Source organism: Lagenorhynchus albirostris, chromosome 12 (genome assembly GCF_949774975.1).
Source record: "Lagenorhynchus albirostris chromosome 12, mLagAlb1.1, whole genome shotgun sequence".
NCBI classification, from domain to species: Eukaryota; Metazoa; Chordata; class Mammalia; order Artiodactyla; family Delphinidae; genus Lagenorhynchus; species Lagenorhynchus albirostris.
This window is the reverse complement of record NC_083106.1, coordinates 76,721,642-76,742,963: the sequence shown is the minus strand read 5'-3', so window position 1 is coordinate 76,742,963 and position 21,322 is coordinate 76,721,642. Positions and strand designations below refer to the sequence as shown.

The 21,322-nt window shown below is 35.9% G+C and overlaps 1 protein-coding gene across 7 annotated transcripts in view; it reads left to right on the top strand.

Annotated features, from left to right (window-relative positions):
- SENP6 (SUMO specific peptidase 6) overlaps window positions 1-19,371 on the top strand; it is a 102,814-nt gene extending 83,443 nt beyond the window's left edge. For 6 of the 7 annotated variants that reach the window (XM_060167419.1, XM_060167417.1, XM_060167418.1 and 3 more), the window contains 7 exons: window positions 920-1,012; window positions 4,374-4,804; window positions 10,012-10,115; window positions 11,920-12,008; window positions 13,705-13,773; window positions 13,876-14,026; window positions 17,912-19,371. In XM_060167419.1, coding sequence (XP_060023402.1) covers window positions 920-1,012; window positions 4,374-4,804; window positions 10,012-10,115; window positions 11,920-12,008; window positions 13,705-13,773; window positions 13,876-14,026; window positions 17,912-18,118 — 1,144 coding nt within the window. In that variant the 3' untranslated portion in view covers window positions 18,119-19,371. The remainder of the gene's footprint in view (window positions 1-919; window positions 1,013-4,373; window positions 4,805-10,011; window positions 10,116-11,919; window positions 12,009-13,704; window positions 13,774-13,875; window positions 14,027-17,911) is intronic. The other variant, XM_060167421.1, reaches the window with a different exon arrangement.
- Window positions 19,372-21,322: the final 1,951 nt, after the last annotated feature.

The following is a 21,322-nucleotide window of genomic DNA, read 5'->3' as shown; positions in this document are numbered from 1 at the left end:
TTAAAGCAACATTTTTTACTTCCATTCTCAATTAGCAAAATTAATATAATTTATAATGTTCTAAAACTCCAAGAATACCTGGAATTCATAAAGGTTTTAGGTCTGATATCTAGATCAGTATTTCCCAAATATATCTGATAGTTTAAAAAAGAAAAATTACTTGAATACTTATTAAATACCGATTGCTCTGTTTTACCCTAGATGTTCCATCCATAATAGCTAACAGAGGAACCTGTGAATCTGTAATTTTAATAAGTTCTTTGGATAATTCTTCTCAGACAAGTTAAGGAAACAACATTCTACATATGAGGCCTGAGTTATTTATAATGCCTCTCCATATAGTGACTGCATCCAGCTCTAATACTTGCTGGCAATTGGTCACAAGATACACACAAAGAGTTGGAACATTTTTTGTCACAAGTGCTGTTAAATGTCTTGAATTGATGGCTGCTGTGCATAATATTAATAATATTTTCTACTATTCCAGTGATCCCTGATTTTGCTTCTTAGAGTTGATGGTAGTGGTTGGTTTTGACCAGTGCTGGTTCTGTCCTGTTTCACCAGCTGTAAGATAGTGCTCACTTTTCCTGCTCTCTTCTCCTCAGTTCTTATACGTCATGGTCTGATATGCTTCTCGATATCATTGCTAAAACCAGTTCTGCAACAATAAAAATAGTAGCTCTGATCCACCCTAGTAAGTAGTAGCATGAATTAAATAATCTCTTTCTTCCAGATTCAGGGACGGACAGTTTCCCATCTTCCCAGCTCCATCTCAGATGTTCTGCTTTCTTCTCACAACTTGTTAAATCATACAACTGATCTATTAACATCTCAATCTTTGTAATGTATAAATTGCTGCATAGAGGCAGAAACACTAGAAACACTTCAAAAGCTTGATAGTTTCTCTCTTGTCTTACAGAATACAGCAGAAGCGACATGGAAGAGTAAAAACATGGACCCGGCATGTAGATATTTTTGAAAAGGATTTTATTTTTGTACCCCTTAATGAAGCGTGAGTAACAATTTCCTTTATGTTAATATGATGGCAGTTTTTAGCAGATGTGTTTTTGAGGTGAATAATTCATCCATTTTTTAACTTCTTTCTGAAATTTGTTGTATATATTGACACTTATACTCTTTACTTTATGGAAATTAATATACTTTTCCAGTGAATCATATAAGATACTGAATTTTACAGACACTAGATAAGAGATCTTTCTAATTTCATTTTATTCATCAGTGTAGAATAATGTCATCTTTTAAAAATGGTGCTTGTGGTCTAGCAGACATCCTATATAGAAAAGACTGCTATGTACAGAATGGTGATTAGGTCACATAGAATAATTTGAATCTTTAGTTTAAGATACACTTTGGCTCTTAATCGAAAAGAAGAAAAGGTGGCTGGATTTATGTCATTTGCTCACTGAAAACCATGTTTACCACTTAAAGCTATTTTCTAAGTAAATGGGGGTGGTAAACATTTTGTGTTTTTCTCCCCCAGTGACTAGAGAGGCATAGATGTATAGGATAGTCTATTCTCCCCCAGTGACTAGAGAGGCATAGATGTATAGGATAGTCTTATTATACAACTTAAACTTGAGAGTTTTTGTATTTCATTTTTTAATTTTCCTGTGTCCTCCAGCCAAAGACCTCCAGGAATACCCCTGTAGTTGGACAACTTGGGTTTAGTACTTGCCTCAAGGGAGAACACACAACATGGGCGACTATGGATCCTCTCAGTAAAAGTGTGTTTGAAAGAGGCCGTAAAAGAATTTGGGCTTTGGTTTGGTGGAAGGTCTAAGGAAGCAGTGGTTTGTTTGGATAAAGAAGTTGCATTCGCTCATTTAGCAAAAAAAAGTATATTTGGTATTTTGAGGGGTTGCATTGTGATCTTATATTTGTCTCTGCTGAGACAAATTATGAAATGGCCTTACTTTGTCTCATTTTATCATGGTTGCAGAGTAACCTTATCTGAGGTTGGTATTCTGTAAGATTATTTCTAATAAGCCTGTTTGTGCCAAGCTATTTTCTGAATGTGCTCTTTTTTCCCCACTATAAAAAACAAATTCACTCTATAGTATAATCAAATCCTATTTATTTATAATCATGCTTTAATCATAAAACCTGTGCCCTCTAATTAGCCCGGCCAAAGATAGGTAGGCTAGGTTAAAACATTGGTTATAGCTGTAAAGCCCACCTTCTTCAAAGATATATATTTGAGTCAAACATAGTATCATAAAAAAATTTAAAACTAAGTTTAAAACTAATCTTTAATTTCTTCATTTTCCTCAAAGTAAAGTTTCTTGACATTAATTTGTCATATAAAGTAGCAAGTGAGCTGCCCACTAGGCCAAAGGGAAGATATACATAGGAAGCCATTTGTCAGAAATTAATTATAAAAATTTAAAATAAAAGTATAATTTTAGGTACACACAATTTAGCAATAGAGGCATATCCCTCTTAGTCACAGCATCTGATGTGGATAGAAGCTACGTTCAGTGCTTTTAGTCGTCTTGGTGAAAGGTAGAGGATGAACAAAGGTACAGAATTAGTAAAGTGTTCACCAAGAGAACTGTGCTGTTTGTAGGTGAAAGAATAGCTTCCAGATCATGGGGGTTTTTTTTTAAGAGATAAAGCTAATTAGATTAGTTAGGCTGCTATGTATTTGTCATCTATTTTATTTTTAATTTTCCTTGTGGCGGTAATTTCTTTAAGCTAAAAGTTTATAAGCTGTTTGTTAAAAATTGTAGCAATTGACAAGGAGCAGAAATTAGATGTTTGGATCTAATTCATCTTAAGATAAGCGAAATTACCTGTTTTAGCCTCTTCTCCCACTGATGGCTTAAGGTCAAGGTAGCTGATATTAAAAGGGATCATAAAAGCAAAACCCTGGCTCTTAGAGGTTGAAAGTGACCTCAGATGTATCTGATTCAGCTTTCTCTTTTCAGCTAGGTGAAGGAAGATTTTTTTCCAAGTTTTTAGGCGAGGCAACAGAAAAACTATGGCTTATCCATATTGTCATAGCTGAAAAATGTTTAAAACTGTGATAGATGTAGGTTTCAGCTATAGGTTGAGAGTCACTGTATTACACCATATTTAATCAATTTTCAAAACACATATTTTCACATTATAACCTTTATGAAGTTGAGATGTGACTTACAATCAGCTGTGTCTTAGAATTGATGAAGTGAGAAAGATGGTGTGCTGCTCTTCTCCTAGCCTCACCTGACCTAAGTCCTTGGGATCCTGAAGATTAATAATTAAGAAGAGGAGAGAGGCATTCCTCTATCTGGCCTTTTCAATACTGAGAATGAATCCAGCATCTGTGACCTTTTCTACTCATACTGTCTGATGAAGAGACAGACAGTGCTGTTGCTTAGTAGTACCTTGGGGGAATTTAATATTTTACAGAAACAGAATATAGAATAACTTTTATCTATGTCAACATTCATTTTTCATTCAGCAAATATCTACTGAACACCCTACTCTGTGACATATATTGAGCTCAGCTAATAAATTATCTGACATCTATAGCCTGTTCATTGTATCTCAGCATATAACACTGTGCCTAGCTAATTGTAAGCCCTTAATAAAATTAATTAGATTAATGAATATTACCCACTTTTAGCTGTACAGCATCTTACTCATGGCTTATATCCTACTGCTGGGACCTGTATTACCTGAATTCAGCTCTATCATGAGTACCCACTTGATAGCTGGAATTCTACTAATACTTGGAATTCTGTGATGATGATTAGATTAGATGTATTATCTCAATTCAGTGTATTTTATTTTAGTATAGCATGAGACAAGAATTATTTAATGTTTTCAATATTAAGAAGTTCCTACCTCATTAATAAGAAAGACACAGACATAAAATTTTTTAAAAGCTATTACTTACAATATTTAGAAAATGTTCAAAATTGTAAAGTCTAATTAGACTTCTGAAGACATTTTAATCTTGAGGCTAGATAGTATTTGTCCTTGGCATAAATAGGGCAAAGGAAAGGTAAATGGGAATGATGAATTGCAGTGATGTAATTTACATTTTGTTAAATTGCCTGGAAAACAATGAAGTTTTCATTCCAAAAGCAAGAAAATGTTCAAAGGATTGTTTGCAAAAGTGAACGCAGGCTATGTAATTCTGACAAAAATTATGTTATTACAAAAATTATGTTATTTTTGAATAGACATTGTATTCTGTTAATGAATCAATGATCCTATAAACAAGTGGATTAATTTGAGAATTGAAAAAATTGGGCATTCTTAATAAATTTGTTTATAAAACCTTTAGAAAAAAGATTTAATATTTATTGCCAAATATAATAAATTTTTCTAATAATATATTCAGTAGTTTCATTTGTTTTTTACAGTGCACACTGGTTTTTGGCTGTTGTTTGTTTCCCTGGTTTGGAAAAACCAAAGTATGAACCTAATCCTCATTACCATGAAAATACAGTCACGCAAAAATGTTCAACTGTAGAGGACAGTTGTATTTCTTCACCTTCAGCCAGTGAAATGGACAGTTATTCTCAAAACTCTGCTGCCAAGCCTGTAATTAAGAAGATGCTAAACAGAAAGCATTGCGTAGCTGTAATTGATTCAAATAATGAACAGGAAGAAAGTGACCCTCGTTATCGGAGAAACCTTAGCAGTGTGAAGTGTAGTCTGAAAAAAATAAATCATACTGCAAGTGAAAATGAAGAATCGAATAAAGGAGAATCTGCATGCCAGAAAGTTGTTGATAGGACTAAAAGTGAGAGTGACCTACAGAATGAATATTTAAGTTCTATGCACCATACAGGTATGTTTCTAAATGTTTTAAAAAATCAAAGAATTAGAATAAGTTGGAATTTTTAGAAATAGGATTAAGATTTCAGGGCACACTTTTTTTTAAGTCAGGTTTATTGAGGTATAATTTACTTACAGTAACGTTCACTCATAAGTATAGCTCAGTGAGCTTTGATAAATGTATAGTCATGTAGTCACTACAACAATCAAGATTTAGAACCTTTCCGTTACTCAAAAAAATTCCCTTGTGCCCCCTTTATAGTGAGTCTCCTCCCCTCACCCTTACAGAGAATGAAGTTTTAAAATTATAGTACAAGGTCTGCATTTTCCATTTATAGGAACTTGGACTTATATTTATTTTGTAGGAAATTATTCAGCATAAACAGTAGTTGCACAGTTTTAGATCTGTTAAGGCAAATTAGTTCGATCTTCTCAGTTTACAGATGGGCAATTGAGATCAAGGGGCAAGAGGCAGAAATTAAAGCTTTCTCCTCCAAATAGCTGTTGACATTCAAATTAAAAGCTAGTTTCTGTTCCTCACTCTCTCTCCTTTATGATTTTCAGTGGGAGAAAGGGCACTGGTCCAACCTCTGCTTTTTTATTTCCCTTCACTTCTAATAAATTGTTTTATTCCTTGAATCAGGTCCATATTTCTAGCACTTGTTATAGAAATCTAAGGTTTCTCTTCAAATACTTAAATTATATATCAAGTCAACTGCATAATTTCCACTTCAACCCCAAAGTCTACTTCATAAACCCATAATATGCTGTATATATAGGATAGCAAACTTACTAAACTATGAGTATATCTAACACATTTTCTTGGGAGGAAAAAACTCAGTATGAGGCATAGAAGAAATTATGTGAACTCAGTAAGAAAGTTGAGTCCCAACTTTCAAAAGTTGAACTCAAAAGTTCAAGAAAAAGTTGTGAATGCTCAACATACTCTGTACTTCTACCAGCCTGTATTATTTTAGGAAGTCAGAAAGGTGTTGGCTGCGCTCTTACAAAAATATTTTTTGTCTGACATACTCAGCTGCATAAAGCTGACATTAGCCATATGTGTTGGTCTTTGTGCCCTTTAGGGGGTATAAGGTAAAAGGCAGAAGGGGGAAATTTAGCAGATAAAGCAAAAAAGTATATCAAAAGCCAAGCAGATAAATACAGTTGACCCTTGAACAACATGGGGTTTAGGGTTGCTGACCCTCTGACAATCAAAAATCCACCTCTAACTTTATAGTCAGCCATTTGTGTCATACCACAGTTTCACATCCACAGATTCGCATCCCTGGATTCAACCAACCTCAGATTGTGTAGTACTGTACTACGTATTTATTGAAAAGAAATCCACGTGTGGGTGGGCCAGTGCAGTTCAAACCTGTGTTGTTCAAGGGTCAACTGCACTTCCTTTTCTAGCTGACTTTCAAGTCTGTTTCAGCAGGCAGGAAATGGAATGAAGATTAAGCGAAGTACGTAATCACGAAGTTCTGACTAATTTTTTCAGTTTTAGTATTTTAATACTTGAATAGAAAAAAAAAGGCAGTGAATAGCCACGTTAGAGATTAATTACCATTTTGCTAAACAGAAAGCATTGTGTAGATGGGCACTCTGAAGATTAAGCCTTCAAGGCAGTGTGCACTGTTTCTCATTGCCTTTAAAACAAAGTCCTGGAGGTGGGATAAATTGGGATTTACTTGGGACACATACACACTACTATATATAAAATAGGTAACTAATAAGGACCTACTGTACAGCACAGGGAACTCTACACAATACTCTGTTATGGCCTATGTGGGAAAAGAATCTAATAAAGAGTGGATATATGTATTTATATAACAGATTCACTTTGCTGTAAACCTGAAACTAACACAACATTGTAAATCAATTATACCCCATTAAAAATAAAAAAAGAAAACAACAAAATCCTGCCAGTTAGTACATGAGAAGATGCTGGACATCATTAGTCATGAAGGAAATGTAAGTCAAAACCACAAAGAGATGCCTCTTCATAGCCATGACAGCATGGCTAGAATCAGAAAGTCAGATACTAACAGGTGTTGGTGAGGATGTGCGGAAATTGAGGCCTTCATATATCATTAGTGGGAATGTAAAATGGTACAGCTTGCTTTGGGAGACAGTTTTGACTGTTCCTCAAAACGTTAAACATAGAGTTATCATGTGATCCAGCAGTTCCACGCCTAGATAATTACCCAAGAGAAATAAAAACATGTCCGCACAAAAACTTGGGCATGAACATTTATAGCAGCATTATTCATAATAGCCAAATGGTAGACACAATCCAGATATTCATCAGCTGACAAATAGATAATCAAAACATGATACATCCAATGGAATATTATTAGACCATAAAAAGAAATGAAGGAGTGATACATGCTACATGAAGATGAAACTTGAAAGCATGCTAAGTAGTCATAGAAGACCTCGTATTATGTGATTCCATTTGTATGAAATCTCCCAGGAAAATCTGTAGAGTGGGTTAATGGCTGCTTAGGGCTGGTTGCGGGTATGGGACAGGAGTATGGGGAGAAGGGAGTGATAGCTGAAGTGTACAGAGTTTTTGTTTGTTTGTTTGTTTTTTGTGGGGTTTTTTGAGATTTAAAACATTTTGAAAATGTTTTAAAGTTGACTCCAGGGATGGTTGCACGTAGTATTTGTAAATATACCAAAAACTACTTACATGTACACTTTAAATGGGTGAATTGTATGTGAATTATATCTCCACAGAACATTTTTTAAGTTCCTTTTTGATCAATAATTTCATACAGTTTAATGTGAATTCAAGTTTAAAAAATGAATTAAAGTGCATGTCTTAGAGCAATGGGACAAACAAAGCCTTAGGACTTCCTTCATATACACAAACCCCAGAAATTCCTGGTGGCTCTCTCTACAAGTTAATGTTCTAGTTGAGAAATAACCTGTTAAATTTGAGTAAATATACCCATAAATCCTAATGGAGACCAAAGTAAAGAATATCTGTTGTATGTAGTTTGCCCTTTTATAATATCTGTTTATTCTTCTATTAAAAATTATAGTTTGTGCATTTGTTTTGTTTTGTTTTTAGTATGTGTGTAACTTTATCGACTATATCTTCCTTAAAGGAAATTAATTTACCTTTATTGTGTGTGATACACTGGCATTTTTCTATTCTTTTTCAATGCTTATCTTAATCCAATGACCACAGTGTCCCACAGTTTGAAAAATGGTTCTCTAGAATGGGTCTGTATTTTTCAGGAACGAGCTCTCATATCTTTCATCAGATGCTTCCAAGGCATCACTCACCCAAAAGTACATTGAATTAGAGTGCTCTCTAGAGGAGCCTTTACTGCCTTGGAGAGGATGGCTAAGCCATCTATCCTAGATAAAATGATGACGTATCAGAAATGAGGATAAGGAGAGCTTGTAAAAATTTTTGTGATTATGATTAGTATCTTAGTGATCTGTTTCTATTTGGTCTGGGAGTATCGTTGACAGGACTTAAATAAAACATTTAACATAATTTTAACCGTTGAACATGTACAGAGTGTTGACTGATGTCGGTTGACATGCTGCAGTAAATAAGTGGAGTTGTATCTTGCCACGGGGATTAGGTTTTTAAGGTCAACTGTAGGAGAATAATGTCTGTTATCACTACTTTGATTTGGTGTTTTTTCAGTTGGGCACCATTTGAAGTAGTTGTCTTGCTCTGTATGGTACATGAAAAATGCGTATTTTTAAACTCTAGAATCACGCTTGGTTTGGCATCTTCAGGTGATCTCACTATGTGAGAAAAGCTCAGGAAATGGGACTGATTGGGAGAACAGCTGATTGAGTCATTGCCTCTCAATTTATACTAGGGCATTTGTTTACTGAACGAAATAGTTGAAGAAATTGACTACACTATTTAAATCACTTTTCTCCTTTTTTGCAGTGCACACGTATTTCATTTGTATAAGGTTCATGTTTATATGACACAATTTCTGTGTAATAGATAGGTATAGACAGGAATACTTCGCTGCAAAAATAACTTGATTGTAGTGACTAGCTCTTAACTGCCTGAGGATTTGGACAAGTTTTATTTAAATATAGGTGTTTTTGCTTCAAGAAAGCATAAAAATACAGACTTTTGAAAGATAAATTGAAAAGGTTATTCTTTGCATGCCTCATTATTTCAAATAGTATGTTTTCGATCACAACGTTTGGACTTTTATATATGTTAAGTGTATTTTTCCAGGAGCACTTTTATCTTGCTGTTTTCCCATCCTATCTTGCTTATATTAGTATTCTTTTGCCCTTTTAATAACTTGTACCAAAATAAGTTAAATCCTGTTTAAAATACCTTGAAGTCATGCTTTTAAAAACTTGGAAATGGTATGCTCTATAATAAACAATATTTGTATATTTGGCATCAAAGTTCCTGCTCAGTTTTCATTATTTTCTGGTAAATCTTCTGTTTCTTTAAGAAAATCATTGATTTTTAAGGATTTAGATTCTTGAAACAGACCTTTAAAAGAATTCATTTCAAATATTTCTACGAGTCATTTATTTTCATACTGCCCAGCACCTACGTTGGCTTGTGTCATTTTATTTTGTTGAAAAGTCTATGAATATAACCAAACATGAAGGAAAAATATACAGAGTTGAGGAACTCATCCATAACTACTATCCTAGCATAATTATTTTCATTTTTGTATTTTTTTAAATTATTTGTGCAAAAGCAAGCCTGTTTTACTTTGTTTTAATCATGTTTTTTTAACTTGTATAATTTTCCATATTTTCATAATTTTAATTTCTCTAGTGTACACAGTATTTCATTTTATGTTCTACGTTTGCTAACCATTCCTGTTATTGAACAATTGAGTTGTTTTCAAACTATTGTAGCTTCTGTTATTAAAGATACCTAGCATACCTAGCACAAAATCTTTATATATATATATACATGTATTTAAATATACATAAATATTTAATAACATAATTGATACCTAGTGTTTAAAGTTTAATAAATTTTAGGGTCTGAGTAGTAGAAACAACTCTGTAGATGACATAATCCAGGTTTTTTACTTAAAAGTAACTTATTTTATACTTGTGATATTTACATGCTAAGACAGATTTTGTATTCGTAATTACTATGCAATTAATTACTAGCATTAATTTTAACATCATGTACTATAAGTTATGTGTGTGTTCTTTTTAAAAATTATGTTATGTTTCTTATTGATACAGATGGCTTAAGCAAAATCAGACTAAACTACAGCGATGAATCAGCTGAAGGTAGTAAAATGCTCGAAGATGAACTCATCGACTTCTCAGAAGATCAGGATAACCAGGTGAAACCTAATGCTTGGCAAAAAGTTCTAGTATTTTATATAATTAAAAGTTTCTCTGGGCTTCCCTGGTGGCGCAGTGGTTGAGAGTCTGCCTACCGATGCAGGGGACGCAGGTTCGTGCCCTGGTCTGGGAAGATCCCACATGCCGCGGAGCGGCTGGGCCCGTGAGCCATGGCTGCTGAGCCTGCGCGTCCGGAGCCTGTGCTCCACAACGGGAGAGGCCACAAAAGTGAGAGGCCCGCGTACAGGAAAAAAAAAAAAAAAGTTTTTCTTTAGATTTTTATAGGCGATTACTTCAAACGGTTAACTCATGCCTTCTGTACTTGGATCTCATCTCACAACACAAATTTGGTTTTCAGTTCAGAAGTTGCCGGGATAGATGTATGAACGTTGTTTCATTTTTTGTTTTGGGGTTTTTGTTTGTTTGTTTAGTTTGCCATTGAGGACTAAACTAATATCACCCACCGTGGAAAGTTTCCATGTGAAATGGATCCTCCCGCCGCGACCCAGCGACCGCCCACCACCCCTACCGCACCCCTTTCCGTTGCTCTTTTAAAGCATTTGTGCGCCGTGCTTAACCTTCGGTCTTACTTAACACTCAGGAGGCAAGTGTTCACATTTTCGATTATGTGGTGTGTGGTGCACGAACACAGCAGAATTACAGTATTTTTACCACCTGTCTAATGATTTTTTCTTTCATCTAATCTGCTGTATATGCATCATGGCAGGAGCAGATCATATTTAGTTAAAATTAACATATTTCCTTAGAGTCTTGTTTGCCCTAATAAGCTTTATTAACACCAAGAATAAAGTATATTTTTGAAAATATTTTATAACTTCAGTTAAACAGGCATTTTCTACTGAGAGAAAAGCTTATTCCATTTCCTTTTTCTGCCTCTTCCTTAGTTGTTAAGACAAACTTTGAGTTTATCTAGTAGTAAAGATAACTTTGTACTGCACCATTTTTCCTTTTTGCTCAATCCTCTTGTGAACAAAAAACATTTTTGTGATGTCCCTTGGTCTACAGTGCGTGGCTATGAGATACAGTTTTTCTTTCTAATATACACAGACACATATCTGGATTACATTCAAGGTTTATAATGAGCACTTCATATGCTCCTTTTTGGTCATAGCAGTTACGTGAACTAGTTAATCTAACTGTATATTACTACTGTTATCATTCCTACTGTTGACTGTTTCATTCAAAAGGTTGCCAGAAGCTTTCCCACAGGACAAAAAAAGCTTTGTTTGTTTTACATTCAAGGTAATAAGTAGAATAAGACACACTATCATAAAGCTGTCTTCTCTCACGTGAAGTGGGTAAAGGGTTTTGTCAAGTAAAACAGTGTTTCCAAAAACCCTTTAAATGTTTCTGATATGAAAAAAATTTTTGTGTGAAAAGATGATAAATATCAGTCATTCATGTCCTATTGTGAAAACAGTTGTTTTAGCCAACAAATTAAATTTTTGTAAAAATACCTAAAATCAGAGCCATAATGTTTGACTAGAGAAGAATCAGTCATGGTATACTTCGTCTTTAAAAATTTAGATTGAGTAAATAGATGTAACAAGTTTTCTTAGACCTCTGATTGATGGTTTCTTTCATTAAGATGCCTGTGTTGTAGTGTTACATCATTGGAATCGAGTGACGTAACACATTTTCTAATGTCTGATCACCTAAACAGAAAAATATTTTTTTACATATTTGCTACAAGGATTTTTATCCTCAATAGTGCTATTTTGTTACATTATTAGTCATTTAGATTGTATATTTTCAATACTAACAGTAGGCTCTCTTTTACAGGATGACAGCAGTGATGATGGATTCCTTGCCGATGACAACTGCAATTCTGAAATAGGACAGTGGCATTTAAAGCCTACTATCTGTAAACAGTAAGCATTAACCGTACATCTTGCAAACTACATGATAGTTTTTTTTTTTAACTGTTACTCTTTTTTTTTTTTTAATTTTACTTATTTTTGGCTGCATTGGGTCTTCATTGCTGTGTGTGTGCTTTCTTTAGTTGCGGAGAGCAGGGGCTGCTCTTCGTTGCGGTTCGCAGGCTTCTCATTGCAGTGGCTTCTCTTGTTGCGGAGCATGGGCTCTAGACGTGTGGGCTCAGTAGTTGTGGCGCACGGGCTTAGTTGCTCCGTGGCATGTGGGATCTTCCCAGACCAGGGCTTAAACCCATGTCCCCTGCATTGGCAGGCAGATTCTTAAACCACCGCGCCACCAGGGAAGACCCTAAATGATCATTTTTATTCACGTACCCTGTTAGAATAAAACATTAACCATACTGTTTTAATTAAAACAGGTATTTAAGCAAAAATCACAGAAGCTTTCAGAGTCAGTGAGGAAAATTAGGTCCTGCCCAATGTCCAAGGTTTGAGTTGAGGAGAATGGAAATTATTTCAGTTCTCCATTTGCCCATTTTCCATGTCTGTGCATGTGCATAGAAAACCACTACTCCTTTTGGATATATAGTGATTTGGAGCAGGAAAGGACAAAGAATGTCATTCAAATTCACATCAGTAACATGGGAATTGGAGTTTACACTGGTTCCATAGCTACTGTGTGAAGGCTGTGGAGTGACTTAAGGCAGTCCTAAGGGACATGTTCCAGGTGGGAAACCCAGGGAATTCCCTGGCAGTCCAGTGGTTAGGATTCTGTGCTCTCACTGCTGAGGGCGTGGGTTCAATCCCTGGTTGGGGAACTAAGATCCCGCAAGCCGTGGTGCAGCAAAAAAAAAACAACAAAAAAAGAAACAGATGGAAACCCCAAATTGAGAGTGAGTCTATTTTGGTTCTCGGAAGTACATGTTCTGAGATCTTGCCAGGGTCTGCAGACTTCTTAGGCGATGAAGTAGTACCTATTTCTAGACTTCATCTCTTTTGACTTTTTGTAGGAAATCTTGTCTGAAACTCCATTAATAGCATTTGAAAAGCAAACTTCATTTATAAAGGAAAACAGAGAGACCTAGAGCAGTTGAGAGATTTTTTCCAAATCCCATAAAGTGTTAGCCAGGAAGAACCTAGATCTTTAATCATTTCAGGACTTTTTGCACTACATTAGACTTCCTCACTTACTTGGGTTTAACAACAAAATTTTAAAAGTTGAGTATTATTTATACTGAGTGTTCTGAAGTGGAACCTCGCCCAAAACACTGGATTCTAAACTAATTCTTTTATGTGAAGATTACCTGCTTTTTTTATCTAAAATAGATTTTAGTTAAAAATGGGATTATTTTTCTTCTACTTTTGCATGGTCTCACTTTTGGTAATTTGTAATATGCAGATGTTCAAATTTTCAGAATTGTTTTGACTTTCTACTAAATTTTTAAGTGTTTTTAGGAACTTTGGTGAACTATATTCATAACTTAGATATGATTAAATTATTACTCTTTAATTCAGTATTTAATATAACCATGGATAGTTAAGTATTATTAGGGTGTTATCCGCCCCCCCCAGCAAGTTTTACTGAGTCATACAAAGTGAATTTTTAAGGTTTGAAATTTTATTGTTAATGTACATCTTTTTATGCCTTTTAAACATTATAAAGTATTAATATTTGGTCATTTCTACCGTATAGACCTTGTATCCTACTGATGGACTCACTCAGAGGGCCTTCTCGGTCAAATGTTGTAAAAATTCTAAGAGAGTAAGTTCAAAACTCTACCTGTACTTTGTATTCTGGTGGGAATGAGGAATTATGTATATTTATATGTATGTATATATTCTTACTATATACACATCATTGCAGGTATTTAGAAGTGGAGTGGGAAGTTAAAAAAGGATGCAAAAGAAGTTTTTCCAAAGATGTTATGAAAGGCTCTAATCCAAAAGTACCCCAGCAAAACAACTTCAGTGATTGTGGTGTATACGTATTGCAGTATGTAGAGAGCTTTTTTGAGGTGGGTTTCAGTTTGTTGGATCTGATTTAATAAATAATAAAATGGTGTGTTTGATCTCATGTTAGTGTAAAAAACACAGTAAGCAAATATTTTGAAGAGATTGAAAACTGTTGTTTCAAAAATTATTCCAAGGAGCAAAGACTCTTAAATTGGAGAATTTTTAAGGCATAAAATAAAAATGACCGTACTCCATCAAATCCAAGGCTTGTTGACCTCATTACTCATCACTAATCAGTTCTTCTCCACTGGCTCTTTCTGCCTTAAGAAATCTCTCCCATGATTCGGGCTATATCTTTTACCTTCTTTTCTCCCCTTCACAGATATATTTCTGGACAAGTGTGTATATTCATTGTCTTCATTTCCACGAATCCTATTTGCTTCTCAAATCTCTATAATCCGGCTTGACCCTCACCCTTATATTGAAATTGTTCCTGACCTCGCAGCACCATTTGACACTGTTATATTCCTTCCACATAACACGTTCTTCCTTTGACTTCAGAGGTACAATACCATGCACACCTCCCTTGGATATTCTTTTTTTTTTTAACATCTTTATTGGAGTATAATTGCTTTACATTGTTGTGTTAGTTTCTGCTTAATAACAAGGTGAATCAGCTATACATATACATATATCCCCATATCTCCTCCCTCTTGCATTTCCCTCCCACCCCTCTAAGTGGTCACAAAGCACTGAGCTGATCTCCCTGTGCTATGCGGCTGCTTCCCACTAGCTATTTTACGTTTGGTAGTGTATATATGTCCATGCCACTCTCTCACTTCGTCCCAGCTTACCCTTCCCCCTCCTTGTGTCCTCAAGTACATTCTCTGCGTCTGCGTCTTTTTTTTTTTTTTAATTTATTTATTTATTTATTTATTTTGCGGTACGCGGGCCTCTCACCGTTGTGGCCTCTCCCGTTGCGGAGCTCCGGATGCGCAGGCTCAGCGGCCATGGCTCACGGGCCCAGCCGCTCCGCGGCATGTGGGGTCCTCCCGGACCGGGGCACGAACCCGTGTCCCCTGCATCGGCAGGCGGACTCTCAACCACTGCGCCACCAGGGAAGCCCCTGCGTCTGCGTCTTTATTCCTGTCCTTGCCCCTAGGTTCTGCAGAACCTTTTTTTTTTTAGATTCCATATATATGTGTTAACATACAGTATTTTTTTTTTCTCTTTCTAACTTACTTCACTCTGTATGACAGACGCTAGGTCCATCCACCTCACTACAAATAACTCAATTTCATTTCTTTTTATGGCTGAGTAATATTCCATTGTATATATGTGCCACATCTTCTTTATCCATTCATCTGTCGATGGACACTTAGATTGCTTCCATGTCCTGGCTATTGTAAATAGAGCTACAGTGAACATTGTGGTACATGACTTTTTGAATTATAGTTTTCTCAGGGTATATGCCCAGCAGTGGGATTGCTGGGTCATATGGCAGTTCTACTTTTAGTTTTTTAAGGAACCTCCGTACTCTTCTCCATAGTGGCTGTATCAATTTACATTACCACCAACAGTGCAAGAGGGTTCCCTATTCTCCACACCCTCTCCAGCATTTTTTTTTAATTTATTTATTTAATTTATTTATTTTTGGCTGCATTGGGTCTTCGTTGCTGCGTACGGACTTTCCCTGGTTGCAGCGAGCAGGGGCTATTCTTCATTGCGGTGTGCGGGCTTCTCATTGCAGTGACTTCTCTTGTGTGGAGCACAGGCTCTAGGCACGCGGGCTTCAGTAGTTTGTAGCACGCAGGCTCAGTAGCTGTGGCTTGCAGGCTCTAGAGCGCAGGCTCAGTAGTTGTGGCGCACAGGCTTAGTTGCTCCGCGGCATGTGGGATCTTCCCAGACCAGGGTTCGAACCCGTGTCCCCTGCATTGGCAGGCGGATTCTTAACCACTGCGCCACCAGGGAAGCCCTCCAGCATTTATTGTTTGTAGATTTTCTGATGATGCCCATCCTAACTGGTGTGAGGTGATACCTCATTGTAGTTTTGATTTGCATTTCTCTGATGATTAGTGATGTTGAGCGTGTCCTTTCATGTGTTTGTTGGCAATCTGTATATCTTCTTTGGAGAAATGTCTATTTAGGTCTCCTGCCCATTTTTGGATTGGGTTTGTTTTTTTGATATTGAGCTGCTTGTAAATTTTGGAGATTAATCCTTTGTCAGTTGCTTCATTTGCAAATATTTTCTCCCCTTCTGAGGGTTGTCTTTTCGTCTTGTTTATGGTTTCCTTTGCTGTGCAAAAGCTTTTAAGCCCATTTGTTTATTTTTGTTTTTATTTCCATTACTCTAGGAGGTGGGTCAAAAAAGATCTTGCTGTGATTTATGTCAAAGAGTGTTCTTACTATGTTTTCCTCTAAGAGTTTGATAGTGCCTGGCCTTACATTTAGGTCTTTTTTTTTTTTTTTTTTTTTTTTTTTTTTTGTTGCGGTACGCGGGCCTCTCACTGTTGTGGCCTCTCCCGTTGCAGAGCACAGGCTCTGGACGTGCAGGCTCAGCGGCCATGGCTTACGGACCCAGCCGCTCCGCGGCATGTGGGATCTTCCTGGATCGGGGCACGAACCCATGTCCCCTGCATCAGCAGGTGGACTCTCAACCACTGCGCCACCAGGGAAGCCCACATTTAGGTCTTTAATCCATTTTGAGTTTATTTTTGTGTATGGTGTTAGAGAGTGTTCTAATCTCATACTTTTACATGTAGCTGTCCAGTTTTCCCAGCACCACTTATTGAAGAGGCTGTCTTTTCTCCATTATATATTCTTGCCTCCTTTATCAAAATAAGGTAACCATATGTGTGTGGGTTTATCTCTGGGCTCTCTTGGATATTCTTTACAGTTATCTTGACTTCTTCCTCTTCTTCATCCACCACCACCACAGAATAAGCCCTGTGAATTCTGTCACTTAGTGTCACTTATGTTCAGTTATTTACCCCTGCTACCACTAAGTCCATTTCATTAGCCTCACTATTCCAAACTGCTGCACCAACCTCTGACGTGGCCTCTTGCCTTGTATTTTTCACAGTTGTTTTCCCAAAACCCAAATCTAATTGTGTTGCTTTTCTGCTTTAAATCTTATAATGGCTTCCTGTTATTCTTGAGTTAAAGACCAGAATCCTTCAGTGGCCTGCATCATCCAACTCCTGTTCAAGCTTCTAGCCTCATTTCTACCATTCTCACTCCAGCATTCTACACACCATCCCCCTGGATGTCATTCAGCCTCTCGTGTTGTGTCATATTGTCTCTTGCCTCCAGGCGTTGGTACATATTTCATTACCTGGAATACTCTTCCCTGTTGCTTCCGTCATTCCTTATTTGGCTAACTCCTACTCATTCTTCAGGTCTTAGCATAAACATCACTTCTTGAAATTGTGCTAAGCCCTTAGATATGTATTCGCATAGGACTTTCTGCTTCTCCTGCCTTAATACTTGTCATATTCATTGTTTTAATTGTTGAGTTATCTATCTCGACTGGAGTTAGCAATCACTTTCATAGGGCACCAGGTAGTCAGGTAGGAAATATTTCAGGCTCTGCGGCCATACGGTCTCTACACTCGGTTCTGCTATTGCGGCATGAAAGAAAGCATCCACAGGGAGCATGTAGATGAGTTACTGTGGGTGTGTTCCAATAAGGCTTTATTTACAAGAACAGGCAATAGGCAGAATGTGGCCCACTAGCTGTAGTTTGCTGACCCTTGATCTAGACTATAAGATCTGTAGGCAGAAACTGTCTTGTCTTACATCTCCAGTGCCCAGCACAGTGCCTGCATGGAATAGATAATGAGTAAGTACTGATTTTTTTCATTTCTTCTCTGGAATGCTTTTGTGATTGAAACCAAGATACTTTTTATTATAGTTTTCTAAGGTGCATTTAATGTTTTTATTTTCAGAATCCAATTCTCAATTTTGAACTGCCTATGAATTTGGAAAACTGGTTTCCTCCCCCAAGAATGAGAACAAAAAGAGAAGAAATCCGAAACATCATTCTGAAGTTGCAGGAGGATCAGAGGAGCAAGGAGGAAAAAAAGCATAAGGACACGACAGAAACATCTTTAGGCAAAGGAGCAGAACGATATATCAGTAGCATCTCAGTTTGACCATTTTTGATGCTTGTCAGTATTGCCTTCAGCAACTGAGTGACTTTCAAGGGTATAGACAATAAAGAACTGAAGTGCTCACTATGCAGTGATTTGGAAATGTTAATGCTTGTATAATAAATGTCATATAATTTCCAATGGAGTCTGTATGAAATAAAAGTCTGTAAATATGTCAATGAGGCCAATTTTTCCAGCATTTATAATTATTTTTTTTCACTTGTTAGGAAGCTGTTGTTATGTATTTTCTGTTAATAGTACTTAAAACTGCAACTTCTAAACACAAAATAAATAAAAAGAAAATATTTATAGGAGGAGATGATTAAGTTGATATCCTTTAGTGAGATTGTATTAAATTCTTCAGTGGGTGTGTATCTGTGATAATCTTTTGACCTTTGCATTTGTTTTAAAATAACTTGAAATGTGAAAATAAGATTAAATCAAAGGCATTTTGAACATGAAAGACATCCTCATATGTTTGTATAGCAGGAAAAAGTAACAGCTTTTAATTCAGACACTCCCTTGTGTTTAGAGAACTAGGCCCCAAAAGTGTAATAAATATTTATAGTTTTACTCAAACATTTAAGAAGCAGCAGTATTTAGAGCACGTCAAAGAAAAATAACTTTGAATTATACTACTAAATATTAACTATACTTTATCATACATTATTGTCAAGTACATTTCTGAAGATGTCAGAGACTCAGGTTAAAACTATTTTGGTAAGTACAACTTGAATTTCAAATATCTCATGTTACCTTTCTATATTATAGCTTAAAGTATCTACGATCTGTGATATAGTTAATTGATAAACATTTTTAACCTGTGAACACAGGAATTTAAATAGGAATTTACTATTTTTTGTAATGACTTTTGCTATTTTATCATTGCTCATTTTGTTCTTGTTATTTTGATAAACAGAGTATCAGACTTTTTGCACCTGAGTTTTTTAGTGTAAATTATTTTTACATGTAAAAGTGCTGTCTTTAATCAGTTGCATAATGCAGAAAAAATCTCCTATATTGAATTCCCCTTTAAAAATACTAAAATGTGATGGTTTTGATGACAGATTTACAACTCATGTAGGAATCTTGCATATATCTGCTGAAACTGTTATTTTCAAATGAAATGTTACACAGTTCTTTTGAATTAACTTTGAGATGTGAAATTATATATTTTAAAGGTCATTTTCTTGTTAAATAATTTAAAAAGCACATATAACAAACATAGTTGAGAATAAAAGGAAGACCGTTTTTCATCAGCAATCACTTTATTTTTAATCTGGCCATTTCTGGCATTGAAACCAACATTTTAGGCTACTTACTTGGATTTAATAAAGTCCATGGATGTGTTTGGGGCGGATTGTGAGTATTGTTAACAACAACCAAAAAATATGTATATATTTATATTTAGACACACTCATTAAGGGAAACATTAAAATGTAAGTTTAAGGAACATCACCATTAGTGGTATTGATTATGGATTTGTTACTTTGAACTGTCTTAACATTTTTATTTATTATTACATTATTTCTTTTTAAGGAATACCCTAGAGCTCTTAACTCAGATATGAAAAGTTTAATTTTATTATTTACTGAATATGGACCAAAAAATGGAAATTTTTTAAAACCTGATAGCAGTAAGCAAAATTGCCATATTTAATTTTTTTACTGTCCTGTATTTTGTCAGAATTTGAAGGTACTGAAAGAACTATTCTGAAATGCTTGTTTTTGTTTCAATTTCTAATGGTTACATTTTGCGCTCTTATTTTTGAAAAGATAAAAAGATAACCTGTTCCTTGGGCCAATTCAGTCAATCACGTTTTGACACATGAAAAATTCTATTTTTTAAAAGTTATGCTAATGGCTTTGCTTTGGAGATAAATCTTTGGAGACTGCCAGGTTGAGCTCCAGAATTAGACTTGAGACTCTTTCTTCGTTGTTTATGCGCATTTACTTGTTAATTGTGTACTCTGGTACTTCTATATGTGGTTTAAAGTGGGTATCAACCTTTTAAAATGTATTATTAGTGCTTAGAAGTTGTGAAACAGTTTTAAAGCTTAGAGGTTTGTTACTAGATGCTGAAACTGCATGACGAGTATCTGGTGTCTTAACTAATTAGATAGATTTGTTGTATTTGTTTTCTTGTTGGATAGAATAACAGTTAATCATTTTTAGAAGAGTTTTAGATTACTTGCCATAAAATTTGTATGTGTCTTAGCTCTTGGTAGTTTAGGAGCAAAGGTGGCATTTAACTAGTCCTTTTCCTTTGATGTTGCTAAGACAGCTGAAAACTTAATGGTATTATTTCAGATTCACATAAACCTAAATAAGTTAAGCATAGTAACCTGTGCTTAAACTATTAGTCAATTAAATGTAGGAGGTCTTATTTGAAAGGATAAAATAATTAATCTAAATTATATCTTGCTTTAAGTCACCAAAATGAATTCTGTATTTTTTTCTTTAAAAAACTATGATCTCCGAAAACTGTAAGATATAAAAAGAATAACAGGGCTTCCCTGGTGGCGCAGTGGTTGAGAGTCCGCCTGCCGATGCAGGAGACGCGGGTTCGTGCCCCGGTCCGGGAAGATCCCGCGTGCCGCGGAGCGGCTGGGCCCGTGAGCCATGGCCGCTGAGCCTGCGCGTCCAGAGCCTGTGCTCCGCAACGGGAGAGGCCACAACAGTGAGAGGCCCGCGTACCGCAAGAAACAAAAACAAAATAACGCTTTTAATTTCCCAGAGATTAAAAATTATACTTAAAGTCTCAGAAAATTCACTGAAGAGGAATAATAAAGAATGTATTTTAATATATATGATCAAGGGTTGGTGGGAAAAAAGCTACTGGGATATAGTGACAGAAAGGATAATATAGTTAGAAGAAACAAAATCTGTAAGAGATGAGGTAGTGTAGTGCTGCATATCTAGAAGAGGTACAGACAACGAGGTGGCTCTGTAGTAGATTGCTCTGAGGACAGAAGGAGAAGGGAGAGATATTTGGGGGAGGATACTACAGCCTGTCTAGCCAGGGGACTATCAATGGATAGTTTAAGGCAACCAATAAGGCAACCGAACTCACAGAGGCCAACACCAGACCCTATTAGGAAATGTAATCTACTGAAGAATGTCCTAAAATACTCCAGCAAGACTTTCTGGTGCATTTGTTGTTTCCCTAGTCCCGAGAAGAAGAAAAAAAGTTAAGAGAACTTCTCTT